Source organism: Cucurbita moschata, unplaced genomic scaffold (genome assembly GCF_002738365.1).
Source record: "Cucurbita moschata cultivar Rifu unplaced genomic scaffold, Cmos_1.0 Cmo_Scf00012, whole genome shotgun sequence".
Taxonomy (NCBI): domain Eukaryota; kingdom Viridiplantae; phylum Streptophyta; class Magnoliopsida; order Cucurbitales; family Cucurbitaceae; genus Cucurbita; species Cucurbita moschata.
In genome coordinates, this window is record NW_019268528.1 from 3438464 (window position 1) to 3461159 (window position 22696).

The 22696-nt window shown below is 40.0% G+C and overlaps 2 protein-coding genes across 4 annotated transcripts in view; one reads left to right on the forward strand and one right to left on the reverse strand.

Moving 5' to 3' along the window:
• Positions 1-22696, forward strand: part of LOC111450512 (beta-amyrin synthase-like) — a 54077-nt gene that overhangs the window by 25787 nt on the left and 5594 nt on the right. Inside the window, exon 14 of one of the 3 annotated variants that reach the window (XM_023090694.1) lies at positions 2178-2326. In XM_023090694.1, the coding sequence (XP_022946462.1) occupies positions 2178-2288 (111 nt within the window). In that variant the 3' untranslated portion in view covers positions 2289-2326. Of the gene's footprint in view, positions 1-2177; positions 2342-22696 lie in introns of those variants that run through there. The other 2 variants (XM_023090693.1, XM_023090692.1) reach the window with 2 other exon arrangements.
• Positions 15489-16072, reverse strand: LOC111450831 (uncharacterized mitochondrial protein AtMg00810-like). Its single transcript, XM_023091122.1, has 2 exons — positions 15745-16072; positions 15489-15664 (listed from the first exon to the last, which is right to left on the reverse strand). Exons 1-2 carry the CDS (start codon positions 16070-16072, stop codon positions 15489-15491), a joined length of 504 nt encoding a protein of 167 aa, XP_022946890.1.

Genomic DNA, 22696 nt, shown 5'->3' on the forward strand with positions numbered 1-22696 from the left:
ATGATGATGTAGGAAGACAAATGCTTTGAACGTTCTTTATTTCAGAAGCTTGCATGGGATGCTCTTCAATACTTTGGAGAACCCATTCTTAATAGTTGGGCTTTTAAAACAATAAGAAATAGAGCCCTTCAAATAGCTAAACGTCATATTGATTATGAAGATCATAACAGTCATTACATTACAATCGGATGCATTGAAAAGGTTAATTTCATACTTCTTTTTTCTTTTAGGTCATAATTATAGATAATAATATTATTATTAATAAATATAATTGAGCTAATATGGTGGAGGGGTATTGAACATGCAGCCATTGTTCACACTTGCTTGTTGGGTCGATGATCCTAATGGGGAAGCTTACAAGAAACATGTTGCTAGAATCAAAGATTACTTATGGATTGCTGAAGATGGAATGAAGATGCAAGTAAGTATTACCCATTATTAAATACTTCGCTAATTATAAACAAATAAATATAATCTTTGCCTTAAAATATCAATTACAATCCAACCTTTAAATGGATGATTTATGAAACTTTGTTATAAATATACATAGCAAATAATAAGAGAAATATATAAAGGACTAACATATATGTATACGAGCAGAGTTTTGGTAGTCAATCATGGGACGTTGCTTTTGCCATTCAAGCAATTCTTGCAACAAATCTCCACCATGAATTCTCGGAGACACTTAAGAAAGGGCATGACTTCATTAAACAATCACAGGTACTAAAATTCTTTAATTTCAATAAATATTTGTTTATATTATTTTAACGTATATTCATATAAAGGTTAGAGAGAATCCTTCGAGTGATTTTCGAAGTATGTATCGTCACATATCAAAAGGAAGTTGGACATTCTCCGATCAAGATCATGGATGGCAAGTTTGTGATGATACTGCAGAAAATTTATTGGTATTTTATTTTATTTTCATACTTTCCATAAAAAGATATTAAAATTTAAATCAATTTACTAATCTCACATATATATATAAATCAAATGATGTGTCAATGTTGTTTGATATTTTTGACCATGCCTTCCAACATAGTAGGAGATCCAATGGAACCACAATGGTTTTTTGAAGCCGTCAATATCATACTATCCTTTCAAGTAAGGATTGTAATTTCGAATTTGATTTATAATTATCTTTTTCTTGTCAACTTAATGATAATTGGTGAATTTTGTTGTGAAATAAATAGGCAAAAAATGGTGGAGTCTCAGCTTGGGAGCCTACCGGAGGTGTACCATCGTGGTTTGAGGTACCTAAGGCCTTATTTGATAATTATTTTCTCAAACAATCATTAATAAAATTAAAGAGTGGAGACAGCTCATTAATATCATTAATTTGTTTTATCTTATACTTTTTTTAGCGACTGAATCCAGTAGAGTTCTTCGAATACACCATATTAGAGCTTGAGTAAGTAGACAATCTAAGAGTACTATATGCACGTAAATTGCATTGGACTGATTATTATTTGTTTTGTTTTCCTTGTGATAAATTATGGGATGGGTAAAATTAGATACGTAGAATGCACGTTAGCGTCAATCCAGGCACTTATTCTATTTAAGAAGCTATTTCCAAGTCATAGAAAGAAAGAGATAGAAACGTTTTTAAGTAAAGCAGTAAAGTATTTGGAAGAAACGCAGATAGAGGATGGATCATGGTATGGAAATTGGGGAATTTGTCACATTTATGCAACATACTTCGCTATAAAAGGATTAGTGGCATCTGGAAACACTTACCAAAATTCCTCAACCCTACAAAGAGGTGTGGAGTTTCTTCTTAAAATTCAATGTCCAGACGGTGGGTGGGGAGAGAGTCACATTTCATGTAGAGAAAAGAAATACATTCCTCTTCCGGGGAATTCTTCCAATCTTGTTCAAACTTCCTTTGCTTTAATAGCTTTGATCCTTTCTCAACAGGTATGTTTTACTCTTTTACTTCAATTATTATAAGTACGTAAAGCTTTTATATATATAATAAAGAAATGGCGTATGTATGTAGGAAAAGAGAGACCCAACTCCTCTTCACCGTGGAGCAAAGCTATTGATTAATTCTCAACTGGAGAATGGTGATTACCCTCAACAGGTAGGTTACTGTAATAGGTGTGTTTTGGTTAAACAATAACTTTTGTTAAATTAATAATTCATTATATTAAAAAAGAAAATTATTTATATGGCAGGAGATAAGTGGAGTATTTATGAACACATGCATGCTACACTATGGACTATACAAGAACGTATTCCCATTGTGGGCACTTGCAGAGTATTGCAATAAGGTTTCATTGCCATAGTTTCAACAAAATTTATATAACATGCTTCCAGGTTTTTTTCATTACATCTCCATATACTATATAAGTCATAGCCCAAAATTTGAGACTCGAAATTAAGGGCGGAAACAACCAACTATACAATGAAAGCTTGTAATAATAAGAGAACCAACAATATTTTATGAAATTCTTTTTTGCAATGTAAACCATCTTTTTTAGATTTTTGAGTTAGGTTATATGGCATGCTTATTTATAGTTTAGTCTTTACTAATATTTGGTAAATGACATATAAAGTAAAATGTCATAAATAGCAAATAGATATGTACGGTAAAAAGCTATATATAGTAGATGGTTATATATAGTAGATGGTTATATCTGGGAAAACTATATATAATAAGCTAAACTATATATATATATCCATTCGGGCATAGCTTTGAAAATGTACTTTCTATATTCTCTGTATTCTCTCTTACTGTACATATCTGTAGTCATCAATATAAATCCTTTAGCCAAAGTTCTCCTTGCATATTCTCTATCCTGTTCTTTGTGTTCATCTAGATCGAGTGTGTGCGTTATTGTGCGATCCTAACAACTGGTATCAGAGCTAGGCAGAAGTCACCACGATCTGTGAAGATGGAGAGTTCAAAGATAGGAATTGAGAAGTTCGATGGATCCGATTTTGGTTTCTGGAAAATGCAGATTGAAGATTATTTGTATTAGAAAGGTCTTCATGAACCCCTATTGGGAGTGATGCCGGATACCATGACCACGGAGTAGTGGAAGCTCAAGGATCGAAAAGCCTTAGAGCTGATCCGGTTGACGCTATCCAGAAACGTGACGTTTAACATCATCAAGGAGAAGACAATGTTAGATCTGATGAAGGCGCTGTCGAATATGTACGAAAAACTGTCGGCTATGAACAAGGTATATTTGATACGAAGATTGTTCAATCTACAGATGTCTGAAGGTGGATCTGTTGTTAACCATATAAATGAATTCAATATGATCATAAGTCAACTGAGTTCAGTGAAAATTAATTTCGAGGATGAAATTAAAATATTGATTTTGATGTCATCTTTACCCGAGTCATGGGATATTGTTGTTGCCGCAATCAGCAGTTCTCGAGAATCTGATAAACTGAAGTTTGATGAAATTCAAGATGTAGTTCTTAGCAAAAGTATTCGCAAACAGGAAATTGGAAATTCATATGGTAGTGCTTTAGTGTTGACCAATGGGGAAGAAGTAAACCGAAGGGCTCAAACAAAGGGCAATCAAAATCAAAGAACCGAGAAAAATCTCCAAATAGACCAAACATAATTGTTGGAGTTGTGGAGAAAAATGTCACTTTCGGACAGATTGTACAAGACCAAAGAGGAAGCAGAATCACAAATCTGAAGATGATGATGATTCTATAAATTAAGCAGAAGATATTGGCGATGCTCTAATCCTCAGCGTGGACAGTTTGATTGAATCCTGGATTTTGGATTCAGGTGCATCTTTTCATTCGTCTCCAAATAAAGAGTTGTTCCGGAATTTTAAGTTTGGAAATATCGAGAAGGTATATCTTGCCGACAACAAAGATTTGGAGATTAAAGAAAAAAGGAGATGTCTGCATAAAAACTCCGGCAGGAAATCAGTTGACATTAAAGGATGTTAGATATATTCCTGGTCTCAAGAAGAATCTAATCTCTATTGGTTAGTTGGACAACACAGGTTATGCAACAAAGTTAAGGAAGAGTTCGTGGAAGATTATGAAGAGTGCTACAGTGGTAGCACGTGGCTCAAAATCTGAAACTTCTACACCACTGCAGGGTGTATGAAAATAGCTACTGTTGCTGAGAGTGCTTCAAATTCAAGTCTATGGCGTCTTGGACATATGAGCGTGAAAGGAATGAAGACGCTAGCTGCAAAAAGAGTTTTAGAAGGTTTGAAATCTGTTGATATGGGTTCTTGTGAGAACTGCGTTATGAGCAAGCATAAACGAGTTAGCTTCACAAGGACTGCCAAGAATTGAAGAAAGTGCGGTTGGAAATGGAACCAGATGTGGAGCATGGTTCCAAGACCACGAAGCAAGTGGGAGTTGAGTTCGAGTTGCAGGGAAACTCACCTAGTGATGTTGTAGCAGATACTCATGAAACTCCTGAGACTACTGCTGAGGAACCAGATGTAGAGCAAGGTTCCGAGACCACGAAGCAAGTGTGAGTTGAGCTTGAGTTGCAGGGAAACTCACCTAGTGATGTTGTAGCAGATACTCATGAAACTCTTGAGACTACTGTTGAGGAACCAGATGTGGAGCAAGGTTCCGAGACAATGAAGCAAGTGGGAGTTGAGGTTGAGTTGTAGAAAAAATCACCTAGTGATGTTGTAGTAGATACTCAAGAAACTCCTGAGACTGCTGCAGAGGAACCAGTGGTAGAGCAAGTGACACCTGAATCGGTGTTGAGAAGATCATCTAGTACTATCAGAGTACCGAATATGTATGTACCTTCATTACACTATTTGTTGCTGATGAAAGAGAACTAGAGCCCTTTGATGAGGCCCTACAGTTGGAGGATACAACCAAGTAGGAGAAAGCCAAGGATGATATGACGTTTAGGCTTTAAAAATGCGTTGTACTAAGGCTGAGTACGTGGCAATAGCTGAAGCTGGAAAGAAGACAATATGGATGACTGACTATCTAGAAGAATTGGGTGAGAAGCAGCACGAATAGATTCTTTATAGTGATAGTCAGAGTGTCATACAGTTGGTGAGGAACCCGGTCTATCATTTAAAGACAAAACACAGAAGATGATACCATTTCACTTGTAGGTTAGTGAAAGATGGTGATGTGTTTGGAGAAGATAGAGGGTGAAAAAAAAAAATCCAACAAACATGTCGACAAAATGTGTTGATGTTGGAATATTGAGGTTGTGCAAAGCCTCAATTGGTATGGTGCCATGAAGATGCTCGTGGTGGTTTGAGAATGAAATTCTTGGTTGACTAGATCAGTCTCCAAGTGGGAGAATTGTTAGGTTATAGAGCCTTCTTATTTATAGCTTAGTCAACAGTTATATATAGTAAGCTATATTTGGTAAATGACATAAGTAAAATGTCATAAATAGTAAATAGCTATGATGATAGATAGTTATATATAGTAGATGGTTATATCTAGTAAAGCTATATATAGTAAACTAAATCATATATATATCCATAACTTTGAAAATGTACTTTCTATATTCTCTGTATTCTCTTACTGTACATATCTGTAGTCATCAATATAAATCTTTAGCCAGAGTTCTCTTTGCATTTTCTCTATTCTGTTCTTTGTGTTCATCTAGATCAGTGTGTGCGTTGTTGTGCGATCCTAACATTTTGTAACTTAATGCACACAACTCGGATCGATTTGGCTTCTTCCCCAAAGTTGTAGAGTTTTAGACCACCAACACCGATATACTTTTCTTATAATTTTTACTTGAACTCAAGACGAAATAAGAACGTTCTAAGTTACTAAAAAACTCACGTTTCCTGTTCTTGATTGGTACACCCGTTCTTTGATTGGACTTCGATTTTCGTTCGAGTTTTCTTCCAAAACCTATACAAATCCTTTTTTAGTTCATCACTTCATAGATTTAAGGTCTATCACTCAATAAACGCTTTGGATCTACTTAAAATCAAAACGAAAAGACCATAACCATACCTTGATGTGTTTTCAGGTTTCTTGCCCGAATAAGTGAATCCACCACCCAAACTTCTCTTCCAACCCCAAGAGAATTCTCGATTTGAAGTTTTCTTGCCTTGGATTAGTCTCCAATGGTGGACTTGGGGTGGTTCTTAAATTTTCCCTTCTTGTCCCTGTTAAATAAGAGCTATGATTTCCTTAGATTTCGTTAGTTGTTTTTTACTTTTAAAAAATCTGAATTAACGCTCCCCATTGAATGGAAGAGCGTAATTTTTGCTGGCCATTTTGGCCAACTTTGGGCACAAATTTTTGCCCACTACTTTCCATTTTTATGATTAAAGTTGTTATTTAAAGTATTCAACTGAATGGAAATCAAATCGAGTCTTCAGCAAATCTCTCTCCTTTTACTTTCCGTTATTTTTCTTTCGAAGAAATTTTCGTTCGGCCAGTTTTTTTGTCGACGCTTTTCTCCCAATTTCTAGAAGTCAACAAGTGGTATCAAAGTCAGGTTGAAGCCATCGGTGGTATATCATTGCGGAGGAGCCAAGTTTATCAATAGTCAAGTTGAATAGCTCAAGTGGTTAGAGCGTTGATCTAACAATACACAAGTCTCAGGTTCGAGTAGAAGAAAATGCAAAGTGCGAAAATACACACATCGTTAAAGGTAAAGTCCATCTCGGGCAGGTCACTCACTCCTCTAAGACGCCGTCGTGTGTTGGCATCTCCATCATTGCCATAAAAAGGTCAATGACGAGGGGAGGATTGGTTGGCGTTTTGCCGCGCGCGCCACATATTATGGTCTGTGCCCCCAGAGATGCTATAGTGTCTCTCTCCACCAAAACGCTTTGGCCTGGTGGTAGGGAATTAAATTTCGTCGGTCGTCCCCGATCACCTCGAGGAAGCCCTAGAAGTCTCACGGGGGGGAAAGGAAATGTGGGAGGAGGGGGTCACCCACCTGAGTTCATCAGCAAGGGAGGTGAGCACCGCAAGCTGACCGACGTCTACTTCCATCCCGAGGCTCAAGGCTAACCTTGTGAGCCTGGGTCAACTCGATGAGGCCGCTTACTTCATTTTCATCGAGCGCGGGCTACTCAAAATCTACGATGATCGAAAACAGTTGCTCACGCAAGGTCGGCGCATGACAAACCGTCTTTAGGTGGCACGCAAGGTACGGGCACTTATACTTTCCTACTCTAGAAAAACTACAGAAGGAGGATATGGTGCACGGTTTGCCGGCAATCAAAGGTGCACCCCCTTTCTGTCTCGGACATCCTACCGCGCCGATGAGCCATTGGAGCTTGTACATGGCGATACCTGCGGGTCCATCAAGTCGGCGACTCCAAGCGGTAAGACCCTCTTCCTCCGTGAGCCTGGGTCAACTTGATGAGGCCGCTTGCGCTACTCAAAATCTACGATGATCGACAACAGTTGCTCACGCAAGTTCGGCGCATGACAAACCGTCTTTACATCTTGGAGTTAGAGAGCACTTATACTTTCCTACTCTAGAAAAACTACAGAAGGAGAAGATGGTGCACGGTTTGCCGGCAATCAAAGGTGCACCCCCTTTCTGTCTCGGACATCCTACCGCGCCGATGAGCCATTGGAGCTTGTACATGGCGATACCTGCGGGTCCATCAAGCCGGCGACTCCAAGCGGTAAGACCCTCTTCCTCCGTGAGCCTGGGTCAACTTGATGAGGCCGCTTGCTTCATTTTCATCGAGCGCGGGCTACTCAAACTCTACGATGATCGACAACAGTTGCTCACGCAAGTTCGGCGCATGACAAACCGTCTTTACATCTTGGAGTTAGAGATGGAGCAATCCGTCAGTCTCTCGGCCAAGACCGAAGAGGTATCTTGGAGGTGGCACGCAAGGTACGGGCACTTAAACTTTCCTACTCTAGAAAAACTACAGAAGGAGGAGATGGTGCACGGTTTGCCGGCAATCAAAGGTGCACCCCCTTTCTGTCTCGGACATCCTACCGCGCCGATGAGCCATTGGAGCTTGTACATGGCAACCTGTGGGTCCATCAAGCCGGCGACTCCAAGCAGTAAGACCCTCTTCCTCCTGTTGATCGATGACAAAAGCTGCTTCATGTGGCTGATCCTGCTGCAAGCGAAAAGTGAGGCGGCAGAGGCAGTTAAACGCATTCAAGCGCGAGCGGAGGCCGAATGCAGGAAGAAGATACGCGTGTTGTGAACAGACCGAGGTGGAGAATTCACCTCAACAAGTTTCGGTAAGTACTGCGATGAGTTCGGTATACAACAATAACTAACAACACCCTACTCCCCCCAACAGAACGGAGTGGTGGAACGCCGAAATCAGACCATCATCGAGGCAGCAAGGTCTTTGCTGATGACGACCGTTTATCTCCTCAATTGGTTGCCAACCCGAAGCTTCAATGGGAAGATGCCATATGAGGCCTGGTACAATAAAAAGCCAACGGTACATCATTCCCGAGTGTTCGGCTGCGTCGCATACATGAAGGTAGCGCATCCCCACCTCACCAAGCTCGATCCTAGCGGGCTGAAGGTCGTCTTCATCGGCTATGAACCCGGGAGCAAGGCGTACAGACTCTATAATCCTGCAGGGAGGTGAGCTCACGTGTCTCGCGACGTCATCTTCGACGAAAGCACCTTCTGGCAGTGGAACGACGTGATCGAGGTAGACCAGAATCCAAATCAATTCACGGCAGAGTACCTCGTTACCGAACCAGAAGAAGGAGGAGCGCAGCATCGGGAATTGTCACCGCTGCCAGCAGCTGCAACTCCTGAACTAGTGGAGTTTGCAACACCACGAACTGCGGATTTGACGCTGGATACCAATCACAATGATGATCTGGCGGCCAGGTACCGGAGCTGTCAGCAGCTGCAACTCTTGAACCAATGGAGTTTGCAACACCACAGACTGCAGATTCGACACTGGATGCTGATCACGATGATGATCTGGTGGCCAGGTACCGAAGGATGGACGACCTAGTGGGAGGAGGTGAACCACCTAGACTAGCAGCGTGCGAGCTCGAAGAAATGGCCGAACTGCATGCCATCAGCATAGATGAACCGAACACCTTCGCTGAAGCAAAAAGGAACCCATGCTGACCGAAGGCAATGTAGGAGGAGATGACATCCATCACCAAAAACCAGACGTGGAGTCTGGAGGATATGCCGCCGGGACACCGAGCCATAGGGCTCAAATGGGTCTTCATGAAGCGCAACAAAAAGGGAGAAGTTGTGAAGCACAAGGCCCGTCTGGAAGCAAGGAGTGGACTTCGAAGAGGTATTTGCGCCGGTGGCAAGGTTAGAATTCGTCCGCCTTTTGCTGGCAATCTCGGCACATTGCTCTTGAGAGGTCCACCACATGGACGTGAAGTCCACTTTCCTTAACGGAGAGCTGAAGGAGACCGTCTACGTCCGACAACGACCTGACTTCTTAGACAACGACAACCCGGGTAAGGTACTGCACCTGCACAAGGCACTCTAAGGGCTTCGACAAGCACCACGAGCCTGGAACACGAAGCTCGACAGTACCCTACTGTCACTGAAGTTCAAGCGCTGTGCCTTTGAGCATGGCATGTACACGCACGGCCACGGCGAGCAGCGACTGATTATGGGAGTGTACGTCGACGACCTCATAATCACTGGAGGCGACATGGAAGTCCTCAGAAGGTTCAAGAGGGAGATGTCAAAAAACTTCAAGATGAGCGATCTCGGCTTACTCAGTTACTACCTCGACATTGAAGTGCAACAGAGTATTACCGGCATCACCATCTGCCAAAGTGCGTATGCGAAGAAGCTGCTGGACACAACTGGGCTTGCAGACAGTAACCCTACAAGAACGCCAATGGAGGCCTGGCTCCAACTAAGGAAGGCCGGCACTACGACGATAGTCGACGCCACCAATTACCGCAGCATTGTCGGGAGCCTGCGCTATCTGGTAAACACACACCTTGACTTTGCTTACTCAGTTGGATATGTGAGTAGATTTATTGAAGCACCTCGGAGGAGCATCTTGTGGCTATCAAGCGCATCCTGCGCTATGTGGTTGGAACCAGTGGTTGGAGTGTGAGATACAGCGCAGGGAAAGGAAAGACGAAGCTTGAGCTGGCCGGCTACAGTGATAGTGACATGGCCGGTGACGTTGATGATCGTAAGAGCACCAGCAGGATGATCTACTTCCTCTCTGGCAGCGAGATCTGCTAGCAATCAACAAAACAAAATGTAGTTGCTTTGTCTTCCTGCGAAGCATAATACATCGCCGCTTCGACGGCGACAACACAGGGGGTCTCGCTTGCGCAACTGATGGAAGAACTCATCGGAAGAGAAAGCGATCCACCAATCCTATACGTGGACAACAAAGCTACGATCTTCTTGATCAAAAATCCAGTTTTGCATGATCGGAGCAAGCCCATAGAAATCAGATTCCACTACATCCAAGAATGTACAGATCGAGGACTCATCAAGATTGATTTCATCCGAACAAAGGAATAGCTTGGAGACATTTTCACCAAGTCCCTGGCGCGGATAAAATTTAAAGAACTACGCTCAAAGATCGGAGTTCAAATAATAAGGTAGATATATCACAACTTTTAGGAGGAGATTGTTAAATAAAAGCTATGGTTTCCTTAGATTTCGTTAATTGTTTTTTACTTTTCAAAAATTTGAATTAACCCTCCCTGTTGAATGGAAGAGCTTAATTTTTGCCCATTTTGGCTTTGGGCAAATTTTGCCCACTATTTTCCATTTGTAGGATTAAAGTTTTATTTAAAGTATTGAACTGAATGAAAATCAAATCATCCCATCTTCAACAAATCTCTCTCTTTTTACTTTCAGTTATTTTAGGTTCGAATAAATTTTCCTTCGGCCAGTTTTTTCGTCTACGCTTCCCTCCCAATTGCCAGAAGTCAACTGTCCCTTCCAAAACCCTAATATTTTTCTTCTTCTTCTCTCTCTTTTTTTCTTTTTCTTGTTGTTTCCAAACCCTTTCGACCCTCAAGTAGGAATAGGGGAAAAATGACTTTTTTTTTTTCCACGAGCATGTTTTCCTTCTTCAATAACTTGAGTTTTGGTCATTTCGGCCTACAATAAAATTTTATAATTTTATAATTATACATTTTTTTAATTTTAAGAAGGAAAGTAACGAGTCATTCGTACCTACTAAGTTCGGGTGTTACAAATATATATATATATATATATATATATATATATATATACACACATACACATACATACATATATATTTTTTTAAATTAGACATGCACATTTCAACTTTTGTTTCTCTTCTTCTTATCGTTTTCAACAGTGATCTGAATTGATATTCACATACAACAATTTAAAATAAAGTTTAAACATATAATTTTTTTCAAAATCAACCTTAAAACACATGTAAAAGGACAAAGGACAAGGGACTAAGTGACTTCAAAGCCCTAACAACTTTTTATATAAGGATCCAAGACCTTGGAATAAGATTTAGAAAGGAAAAAGAAAGCAAAAAGGTCATCTTTCTAATTTTTTAGAATTTTTTCGGATTTTTAATTCTCTATATGAAATGAATTTAAGGGAGAAAGAAAATGAGTGACAAAAAATGGGTAAACAATATTTTAAGAAAAGTTTTAATTTTTCAGAAAAATAATAAAATATTTAAAAATTAAATTACGAAACTACACCTGAAGTTCAAGATATTTACAAAAATGCTATTGCCTTATCTAGAAAGTTTAAGAATGAACCATTTAGAGTCGATCTAACTTTTAGGGAGATCTTCCCGTCCACGTCACTCCAAATTTGAACCACAACAAATAGACATGTGGAACCTAAGATCCAACGGTTGGAATTAAGAATGAATTAGATAAAGGGCTTTTCAGTATCTTTGATTCAAAACCAACTCGATTCTAGAGATTTCCATGAGAACCAACGCTTGGGCTATAAATAAGGAAGCGTGGAGGAACATCTTGGAGAAGAATAGATGCTTGAGAGTGTCTAAATCAACATAATTGAGCTTCTACTTTATGGGTATTTATGGTGTGTCACTCTCATTTTCATAAATTAAGAGGTTCTAGTCCACCAAATTTTCTCGAACCGATCCTACATGTTCTAGATAAATTTCCAAACAAGTTTGATGAAAGATTAGAGAGCTAAAAATTGTCCAAACATAATTGCCAATTCGAGTTCCATGATCGAGATAGGAAGTTCTTGTTTTTTTCTTTCTTTTTTGAAAAATCCAATTGAGGCTATGAGAAAATTCATGACTCGAACTTATGCCAAACTTATTATGGGATGATGAGAAGTATTTTTTAGGAAGACCATGAAAAGCAAAAAGCTCATGATCGAGGTTAATCAAAGAAATACTTATAAGGTCCGTTTTTTTATGAATTTGGTGGAAACTCCAAATTCTTAACACATGGTCCATCAAGCTCCAATCAAAGGATACCATAAGTTTCATGACATTGAGAGGAGAAGGATCCATGAAGAATTCGAAGGGTGAGGAGTTCTCTATCGGGTTGTCCAATAAATCTCAAAATTTGTAGAAAAAAAGGTATGGATATGTGAGGTTCAAACGGGAAATTGGAGGTATCCACGAAATGGTTTCATGAAGAAATCGAATTCTAAAGACGTCTAGATCGTCCCACTAGATAAAGTTATCTGGCAAATTTTAACGACTTTTATCTTGAGTTTTGGTTCCTCAAAAGGTATGAAACCAATCTCTACTTCTTCTTTGCAACGTCATCTTGAGGTTCCATGAAAAATCAATTAAAAAAAGAGGAAACATAGAGATGAGAAAAAGAAAATATTTGGATGAAAGAATGAATGGGAATGAATTCGAGGAACGAAAGCAAGCTAATTTGAAGTTAGATAGAATTTCGACTAAAGTCATCCAAGTAAATGGCTTTACTATTGGCATGGTTAAATTTAATGTTGACACGTGTCCTATAGTTTCGTACGTGTCATATATATTAATATATGTGTATATACACGATAAATCATAGCAACTAATTAATATGATTATTTTGTTGTAACTTTTAAGCTATTGGATCCAGTAGAATTTTTAGGATAATTAGAGAGTTTTGTAATAAGGTTTCATGGTCATAGTCTCAACCCAATTTATGTAAACCATTAATTCTTCATGCTTTTAGCTTTTGTACCATTACATCTCCATCAACTCTTAACTTTTAATTGGACATACATGTTTCAAGTTTTGATTCATTTTTATCTTATTGTTTCTATTAATGAAAATATATGAAAAAATATGGTTAAAGGTTTGATTTTCCACCTCCAATTTCTTCGACTTCAATAATAATAATAATAAACTAAGATAGTTAATAAGCTTGACTCAATAAAAATAGTTATTAACTTAAACACGTTTAATAAATTTGTTAGTGTTTTCTCCGTGTATATACTCTATCACATATATGTTATATTCACAACAACAAAAGAGCTAAAAGACATAAGTGTTTAAGGTTCTTAGAACAAAAAATCTCTCCCCTCAAAGTTATTATTTATGCTTCAGTTATTTGTTTTGGGTTACTTCGATTAAGGGTCATATCCAACATTTGATATCAGAATTAGGTTCTGGACAGATGTCGTTAGCATACAAAGTCGCCAGAGGAGATATGACAATGATAAAAATTAGAAATGAGGGGACTACAACGCTCCAATACTTATTACTCACAAAGAGTAATTACGCAACATGGACAATAAAGATGCGACACTTACAGGCACAAGGCGTGTGGGACGTAATCGAGCATGGTAACAATGTTGAGGAATGTAAGGACAGAATGCCTTTTGATGTCATCTACAATGCAGTCCTAGGGCATGTTGGCAGAGAAGGACTCGACAAGGAAATCGTGGGAGATGCTACAAACAATGCATGTGGGTGTGGATCGGGTCAAGGAAGCAAAGGTGCAGATCTTGAAGAGTGAGTTCAAAGTTATCTGTATGAAGGACGGTGAGCCAATAGACGACTTTGCCATAAACTTGACGACAATCATCATCAGCATTCGTTTGTTGGGCAACAACGTGGAGAAGATCTCCGTCGTTAAGAAGCTCATTCGAGTTGTCCCTCCGAGATTCATGCAGATTGTTACCTCCATTGTGTAGTTCGATGACCTCAAGAACATGTTGGTTTTGGAGGTCTTTGGTCATGTTAAGTTCATGAGTAGATACTTCGTGGCTATGACGACAAATAAAAGAAGAAGCATATCTTACTCACACATGAGGAATGGCTCGCACGGAAGAGAAAATACATATGTGGTTGATTCTTCTTTTTCAAGTACAAAAGAACACGAAAACCACAGTAAGGAAAGTAGAGGTTTTAGTCATAGTAAAGGAAGTCGTGACAATACCTCGAAAATCCCTGATGATGCCAACCCCAAGTAGTATTAGAGCATGCTAAGTGTTATGCCTGTAAAAAATACTGGCATTATACGATAGAGTGCTGCAACAAGGAGCACATCGAGGAGGCAAACCTCACATTCACGAATGATGAAGAGCTCAATTTGATGTTGGCTGAGAAAACCCTCCAACCTTTTAATGCTCAATGAAGAAAATGTTATGGCAAACCTCCTCGCAAATGGAGAAGAACAAGTGGAAACCAACATGTGTTACCCAGACAACGAAATGAGCAATAACATGGTCGAAGATCGAGCAAAGTTCAAGAACTTGATGAGAAGTTCATCGAAAAACTAAAGTTTTTCGATCAAATCAATTATATAGATCCAAGACAAATGATCCATGTTTTTCCAATGTGTAATACTCAGCCGTTAAAGGAATAAATAATGATATTAATAGCAAAAAAAAAACATGTTTCGTTGCAGCTCCGTACGCTGCTCACTACTGAAAAGTACAAATGACTTAGATGACCAAAGACAACGTTAACCCGTGTTATCTTTGACTGAGCTAATGTGAGGAAATGAGGAAAAAAACCAAAGAAATTGTTGGGAGAAGAAAATGACGGAAAAACAAACAGAGAGACAATATTTGCGTTGAAGACCGGATACCTTTTTGTCATTTAATTGGCATATTTAAATAACAATATATCCTAAAAACAGAAAAAATAAATGGCAACTGAATTAAAGCCCTCGACGTGGCTATTCCACTCACCTAATTTGTGTGGCATAAACGAAGAAAGAGGGATCTTTAACAAAAAAAAAAAAAATAATAATAATACCTTTAACCAAACAATAGGGATTTATCTAACAATCTCCTCTAAAGCCCTATAGTATATCTACCTTATTGTTTGAACTCTAATCTTTGAACGAAGTTCTTCAAATTTCACCACTAGAGATTTGGTGAAGATGTCTTCAAGCTGTTCCTCTGTTCGGATGAAATCAATCTTGATGAGACCCCGATCTGCACATTTCCGGATGTAGTGGAATCTAATTTCTATGTGCTTGCTCTAGTCGTGCAAAACTGGATTTTTGATCAAGGAGATCGTAGCTTTGTTGTCCACATATAACATTGGTGGATCGCCTTCTATTCTGATGAGTTCTTCCATCAGTCGTGCAAGTCAGACCCCTTGTGTTGCTGCCGTTGAAGCGGCAATGTACTCTCCTTCGCAAGAAGATAAAGCAACTACCTATTGCTTAGTTGATTGCCAGCAGATCGCGCCGCCTGAGAGGAAGTAAATCATCCCGTTGGTGCTCTTATAATCATCAACGTCATCGCCCATGTCACTATCACTATAGCCGACCAGCTCAAGCTTCTCCTTTCCTCTCCCTGCGTAGTATCTCACACCCAAGCCTCTAGCTTCGGCTACATAGTGTAGAATGCGCTTAACAGCCACTAGATGCTCCTCTCTAGATGCTCCTTTCTAGGTGCTTCCATAAACCTACTCACGTATCCAACGGAATAAGCAAAGTCAGGGCGTGTGTTAACCAAATAGCGCAGACTCCCAACAACGCTGTTGTAATTGGTGGAGTCGACTGCCGTCGTAGTGCCGACCTTTCTTAGCTGGAGCCGAGCCTCCATTGGTGTTCTTGTAAGGTTACTGTCCACTAGTCCAGCTGTGTCTAGTAGCTTCTTCACGTACGCACTTTGGCAGATGGTGATATCGGCAGTATTCTGTTGCATTTCGATGCCGAGGTAATAGTTGAGCATGCCGAGATCGCTCATCATGAAGTTCTTTGACATCTCTCTCTTGAATCTTCCAAAAACTTTCATGTCGCCTCCAGTGATTATGAGGTCCTAGACGTACACTCCCACGATCAGCCACTGCTCGCTGTGGCCGTGTGTGTACATACATGCATAGAGGTACATCGCTTGAACTTCAGCGACAACAGGGTAATGTCGAGCTTCGCGTTCTAGGCTCGTGGTGCTTGCCGAAGCCCGTAGAGTGCCTTGTGCAGACGCCGTACCTTGTCGAAGTTGTCGTTGTCCAGCAAGCCGGGTGTTTGTTGGACGTAGATGATCTCCTTCAGCTCTTCGTTGAGAAAAGCGGACTTCACGTTCATGTGGTTGACCTCTAAAGAGCAATAAGTCGCAATCGCCAGCAACAGGCGGACGGATTCCAACCTTGCCACCAGCGCGAATACCTCTTCGAACCTTGCCACCAGCACGAATACCTCTTCGAAGTCCACTCCTTGCTTTTAGACATAGCCTTTCGTGTTGGGTTTTATGTCCTAAAACTCGTAGTTTGTAAACAAAAACATATTCTATTTTCAATAAAGTTATTATTGATGTTTATTCAGTAAAGATTGTTATTGAATAAAGTGAATTTTACGATCATTAATCTAAATCCAATAAACTAAGAATACTCTGGCTATAGTATGATTACTTGGACTATATGTAGAGACATAAGAGTGGATCAAGTTCAAGTATATAGTCAAAATGATCTATATTACAGGGATAAGGCTGAGTACCTTATCCTGGGAACACTATGGATGCGGCCCACTTTTGTATATGATATAAGCAATGTGATCACTAAATAGTACATGTGGAGATATGTGAGTAGGGGCGTCCTATGCAATGAGTATTGCATAAGATCGGACCACAATGCAATGAGTACTGCATAAGATCGGACCATGAAGAAAAATCACTCTCACTTTATAATGTTGTTTACTGTTGAGACTGATTTTTTTCACTCGACAACCTACGTAACTCGACCTTAATCCTGAGCTAACTATGAACTCCTGTTTATTCAGAATAATCCTTAGATTTTCATGGGTGAGAGTCGCTCGAGTTCGCCGACTCAACAAGCCTCCCATTTCAAGGGTAAGACTAGGTGAATAGCTAGGGACATAGGGTGCAAGATAGAATTCACTCCTACCCACTTTTAGGGATAGTGGAGAGATTGTTCCCTTAAGTACGGACTCCAGGCCTTGAATAAGGGGTCCCACTCTCTCATTGGCCTGAGAGGGATTCGGTTTGGTGGTTGGACCACAAACCAATTGTTTATTAGAGGATCAGTGGGACTTAAAGAATAAGAAGTAACTTTAGGGGTAAAAACGGTAAATTGACCCAGCTCTAGTTACGAACAACCTGTGAAGGATCGACTTACGAATCATGGTTATATCAAATGGACAGAAATATATCTATAGTGAGGGGAGTGCAACTACTAGGCTGTAGTGGAGTGTCTTAGTAGTTAACGAATGTTGGTTAACAAGGTTATTGAGTTTAGCCGGTTAATCTCGAATCATTGGAGCCCATGATTTATAGGTCCATTAGGTCCCCCTGCTAGCTTATATCAGACTAAACCTTAGAACAGTGTGACGAATGAGTTTGAAGTGTTCGAATTCCAATTAGGGAATATGCACCACATATACACGATATATTTAACCGCACTTTATTTTAATTACGTATAGGGATTCATAATCAATATATGCCGGAATTGATTAGGATTGACATTTAAATTAATGTTAAATATTAATTAATCATTTAATATTGTTTTAATTTAAAATTAATTATTGAATTAAAATGGAGAAAGTCAAAATGTTGACTCTACCTCGTGGAAAAATTTCATGTTGGAGTTAGTGGAATATTGAGTGTCAAAATTTGGTAATCTCACATTTGCACGAACATGCAAATATGACTCTATAAATAGAATGATCAAGGTACATGAAAATTTTTCTTGAAAACTTTGAGAAAATCTCTCAAAACTCTCTCTTTACCTATACTAAATTCCTATCAAGTTTAGTCCCTCACCGAATTCCACAATTCCATTTTAAGGCCGGAGAATAGTAGGGAAGACACTAGTGGTGGTTCGAAATCGATTAGTGACTCTCTCTTTACCTATACTAAATTCCTATCAAGTTTAGTTCCTCACCGGATTCCACAATTCCATTCTAAGGCTGGAGAATAGTAGGGAAGACACTAGTGGTGGTTCGAAATCGATTAGTAAGGAAAAATGAATTTTAACTACAAAAGGTTAGTATTCAAACTCATTGAGTTTTAATGCTTTTGAGCATGCTAGATAATTTACTATAATTGATGTACTTAGAGTGCCTAAGATTCAAATTGCTTCTGCACGTGTTATAGTAACACCATCACTTCGCCACCAGACGGGCCTTGTGCTTCACAACTTCTCCCTCCTCGTTACGCTTTAGTTTTAACACTCATTTGAGCTCCTTATGGCTCGGTATACTGTTGCTTTTAGACATAGCCCTCCACGTCTTATTCTTAGTGATGGACGTCAAGGTTCCGTTTTGCTTCGGTAAAGGAATTCGGTTCATCCGCGCTGATGGCATGCAGTTCGGCCACATCTTCTTCGAGCTCACGCACCACTAGTCCCAGTGGTTCACCTCCTCCTAGTAGGTTTTCAATCTTCCGGTACCTGGCCACCAGACCATCATCTTGATCAGCATCCAGCGTCGAATCCGCAGTATGTGGTATTGCGAACTCCACTTGTTCAGGGGGAGTAGCAGGAGTTGTGGTTGGTGGCCTTGCTCCTGGGTTTGTAGCCGATGAAGACGACCTTCAACCCCTTGGGATCGAGCTACGCGAGGTAGGGATGCGTGATCTTCATGTATGCGACACAGCCGAACACTCAGAGATGATGTATCGCTGGCTTCTTGTTGTACCAAGCCTCGTGTGGCAAGCTCGGAGAACACAGAGTTGGCCCTGGTCATATGGTTTGTTGCTCCTTTGTCGAGGACCCATTGTCGGTGCTCTTGTTTCTCGCCGATTTGAACGAACACTCGTTCCTCCTTCAGCGCTCCTCAGTCGGTCCTCTTCATCGAGATCTCTCGACCCCTCACCGACGAGGCTCACTAGAGCAGTTTCACCATCGATTACTTTTGTGGATTTGGAATCGAAATTGGGGACGTTGGATAAGATCAATGCGCTCACCATGAAAAGAGCCGAGTCTTTCCGATACTCGATCATTTCTCCTTCCTCCACGACTCGATGGCGTGCCACAACCCTTGCGCCAGTAGGTTGACGCGCATCAACGAAGCCCACTCGTTGTAGTTGGACCACCTGTAAGTTGATGTGCTTCACAACTTCTCCCTCTTTGTTACGCTTTAGTTTTAACACCCATTTTAGCTCCCTATGGTTCGGTATCCTGTTGCTTTTGGACATAGCCCTCCACATCTTATTCTCAGTGATGACGTCAGTGTTCCGTTTTGCTTCGACGAAGGAGCTTGGTTCATCTGCGTTGATGGCATGCAGTTCGGACACCTCTTTTTCGAGCTCGCGCACCACTAGTCCCGGTGGTTCACCTCCTCCTAGTAGGTCTTCAATCCTCCGGTACCTGGCCGCCAGACCATCATCTTGATCAGCATCCAGCGTCAAATCCGCAGTATGTGGTATTGCGAACTCCACTTCTTCAGTGGGAGTAGCAGGAGTTGTGGTTGGTGGCCTTGCTCCTGGGTTTGTAGCCGGTGAAGATGACCCTCAACCCCCTGGGATCGAGCTACGCGAGGTAGGGATGCGTGATCTTCAGGTATGCGACACGGCCGAACACTCAGAGATGATGTACTGCTGGCTTCTTGTTGTACCAAGCCTCGTGTGGCAAGCTCGGAGAACACAGAGTTGGCCCTCGTCAGCATCGAGTACTGCACAGAGGCAGTCGTCTCCTTGATCATTCGCTCGATGACGACTTGACGTCCGTCTTTGCAGCACCAGCCTCTTGGTGGTGGTGATGGAGACGCCAACACTCGACGATGCCGTGGAGGAGTGTGTGAGCCTATTCGGGATGGACCCCACGACATGTGTATTTTTGTGCTTTAGTGCATTTTTACTACCTTGAGAACCTGAGACTTGTGTGTTGTTAGGTCGACATTCTAACCAATTAAGCTAATCAATTTGGCTTTGATAAACTTGGCTTCTACACAATTATATACCATGGATTAACTTGGCTCTAATACCACTTGATGTCTTTTGACTGAGCAAATTGTCGTGAGAGTAAATCATTTGACGGAGGAGAAATAGCCAAAAATTTGTTGGAAGAAAAAGAACAGAAACGGCAAGAAAATAACAAAAATAGGAATAGAACGGAAGCTTTGGGATTTACGCTAAAAAAACATGATGATTTGTTTCTGATTATATTGAGATATTTAAATAACAATTCTAGGTCGCCGCTGGACCCATACATGATTTTCTTGTAGTCTTGTTGGGATCAGGTCTTATTTTAGGAAGTATGGGAGTACTATTATTTAATAACTCCATTTATTCTGCTTTTTCGTTGGGACTGGTTCTTGTTTCTATATCCTTATTCTATATTTTAGCAAACGCCCAGTTTGTAGCTGCCGCGCAACTCCTTATTTACGTGGGAGCTATAAATGTTTTAATCATATTTGCTGTGATGTTCATGAAGGATTCAGAATATTCCAAAAATTTGAATCTTTGGACCATTGGGAATGGAGTTACTTTTCTGGTGTGTACAAACTAAACGTGCACCTAAACTTGGCCCAAATAGCCAGCTAATGGTAATTCATGAAAGAAAATATTCAAGTAACTAATTTAACTAATAACGTGGAAAAACTAAATAATGAAAATCACTGGTTTTTATCTAACATTGGTCTCACAGAAAAAGCTTTCGAATTCTCTCTCTCACCTGTGTTTCGCCCTTGCAATGGATCTGAGCGTGTGTTCGAGTGAGGTGCGATAATTCCAGCGCTCGCTAAAATTCTTGCGAGTGACCAACGACTGTGCTGATATTTTTTTATACGACCATTACATTCATAATTGTATGTATGTTGATGACTTGATTGACACTTGTACAAGTGTGAAAGACGTCAAAGAGTTCAAGCAGCAAATTATCAAATAATTTGAGATGATTAATCTCAGGTTATTCACGAACGACCTCAGTATTAAAGTAGACCAAAAGAAATATTGCATCTTACTAAAGCAATCGACTTATGCTAAGAAGGTGTTGTAGCAATTTAAGATGACAGAGTGCAACCTGACCAAGTATCCTATGGAAGCAAAGTTATAACTTGGGAAAGATGCTGAAGGAAGCTTGGTGAATTCTATTAAGTACGAAAGTCTGAGGTACTTGACTCATACTTGCTGGACCTTTCGTATGATGTTGGAATGATGAGCATGTACATAGAAAAGTCTACGATGAGGCATCATCAAATGGTTAAGCCCTTTCTCTGTGGTTTATTGATAGTGATTTAGCTAGAGATATTGACCGGAGGAGGAGGAGGAGGAGGAGGAGGAGAGAGAAAAAAAACGTAGGAATGACATTTTATCTCAACAGAAATTTGATCTCTTGACAATCTCAAAAGCAATGAACCGTGACGCTATCTTCCTGTGAGGCTGAAATCATGGTAGCAACTATGGCATCGTGCCAAGCATTGTGGCTGAGAAATTTGTTGAGCGAATGGACAAAAAGTGAACTCAAGCTGGTAACTCTCTATGTTGACAATAAATCTACGATTGCATTAATGATGAATCTTGTATTTCACGGACACAACAAACACATTGCACTCGCTTCCACTTCATCCGTGAGTGTATCGAAAAGAGACAAATCGTTGTGGAGTTCATACGCACCCAATGTGCGTTTACTCTCACCAAAACCCTAACAAGGGTTAATTTTGCAGAGATGCGAGAGTTGTTGGGAGTGAAGAATCTCGATCAAAGTCAAACTTACCGAGGAGATTGTGAGTCAATAAGCATAACTTAGTCAAAGAAATAACCAACTTATGGAGCAATTAATTGTCAAGTTGTGGAGCAAGTTTAGTGATTTATTTAAGAGAACTTGCTAACGAAGAAAGTTTAGAAAATTTGCTATTTCTTTCTCCAGTATAAATACTCATTAGATGTATGCTCTATCACAAAAACAAAAGAATTGAAAGGTATAAGTGCTTAAAGTTCTTAGTACATAAAAATTCTACCCTCAAGTTGTTCGTTCTGCTTCAATTATTTGTTTCGGTATACTTCGATCAAGAGTCATATCCAACAAAAGCATCTAAATGCTTTAAATTTTGGACACTCTAGGCTAGCTCTTGGTGCTAATCTGATTATAGGGGCACTAGGGTTCAGTTCTCTAATCACATCTCATGATGCTCAAATTCTTGGTCTAATAGAAGCGTCGTGATCTTAGTCATTGTAAAACCGTCAATCTTAATTCATTCATGAATGCTCAAGCAAGGATATAAAGCATTTAATCATCTGAAGTATAGTTCTCAATCTCTATTCAAAATTGCTAAATTCGTATTAGTATACCATTCTAAAATCTCTTGCCAAGGGCATTTCAAACATTCTCATATAACACGTATATCATGCTTATTATTTGATCTCATTCCAATACTCTAAACTGTATATTCCGGTTATATAAAGCATTTATGCTCACATGCAACCATATCCTAGTGATCCATATAAGTATTGTTCAAAAGAATTTTA

Coding starts and splice junctions, on each gene's coding strand:
- LOC111450831 (XM_023091122.1), bottom strand. CDS start 16,072: ATGAAAGTTTTTGGAAGATTCAAGAGAGAGATGTCAAAGAACTTCATG. Junction 15,665..15,744: donor TTATTCCGTTGGATACGTGA/GTAGGTTTATGG, acceptor TACACTATGTAG/CCGAAGCTAGAGGCTTGGGT.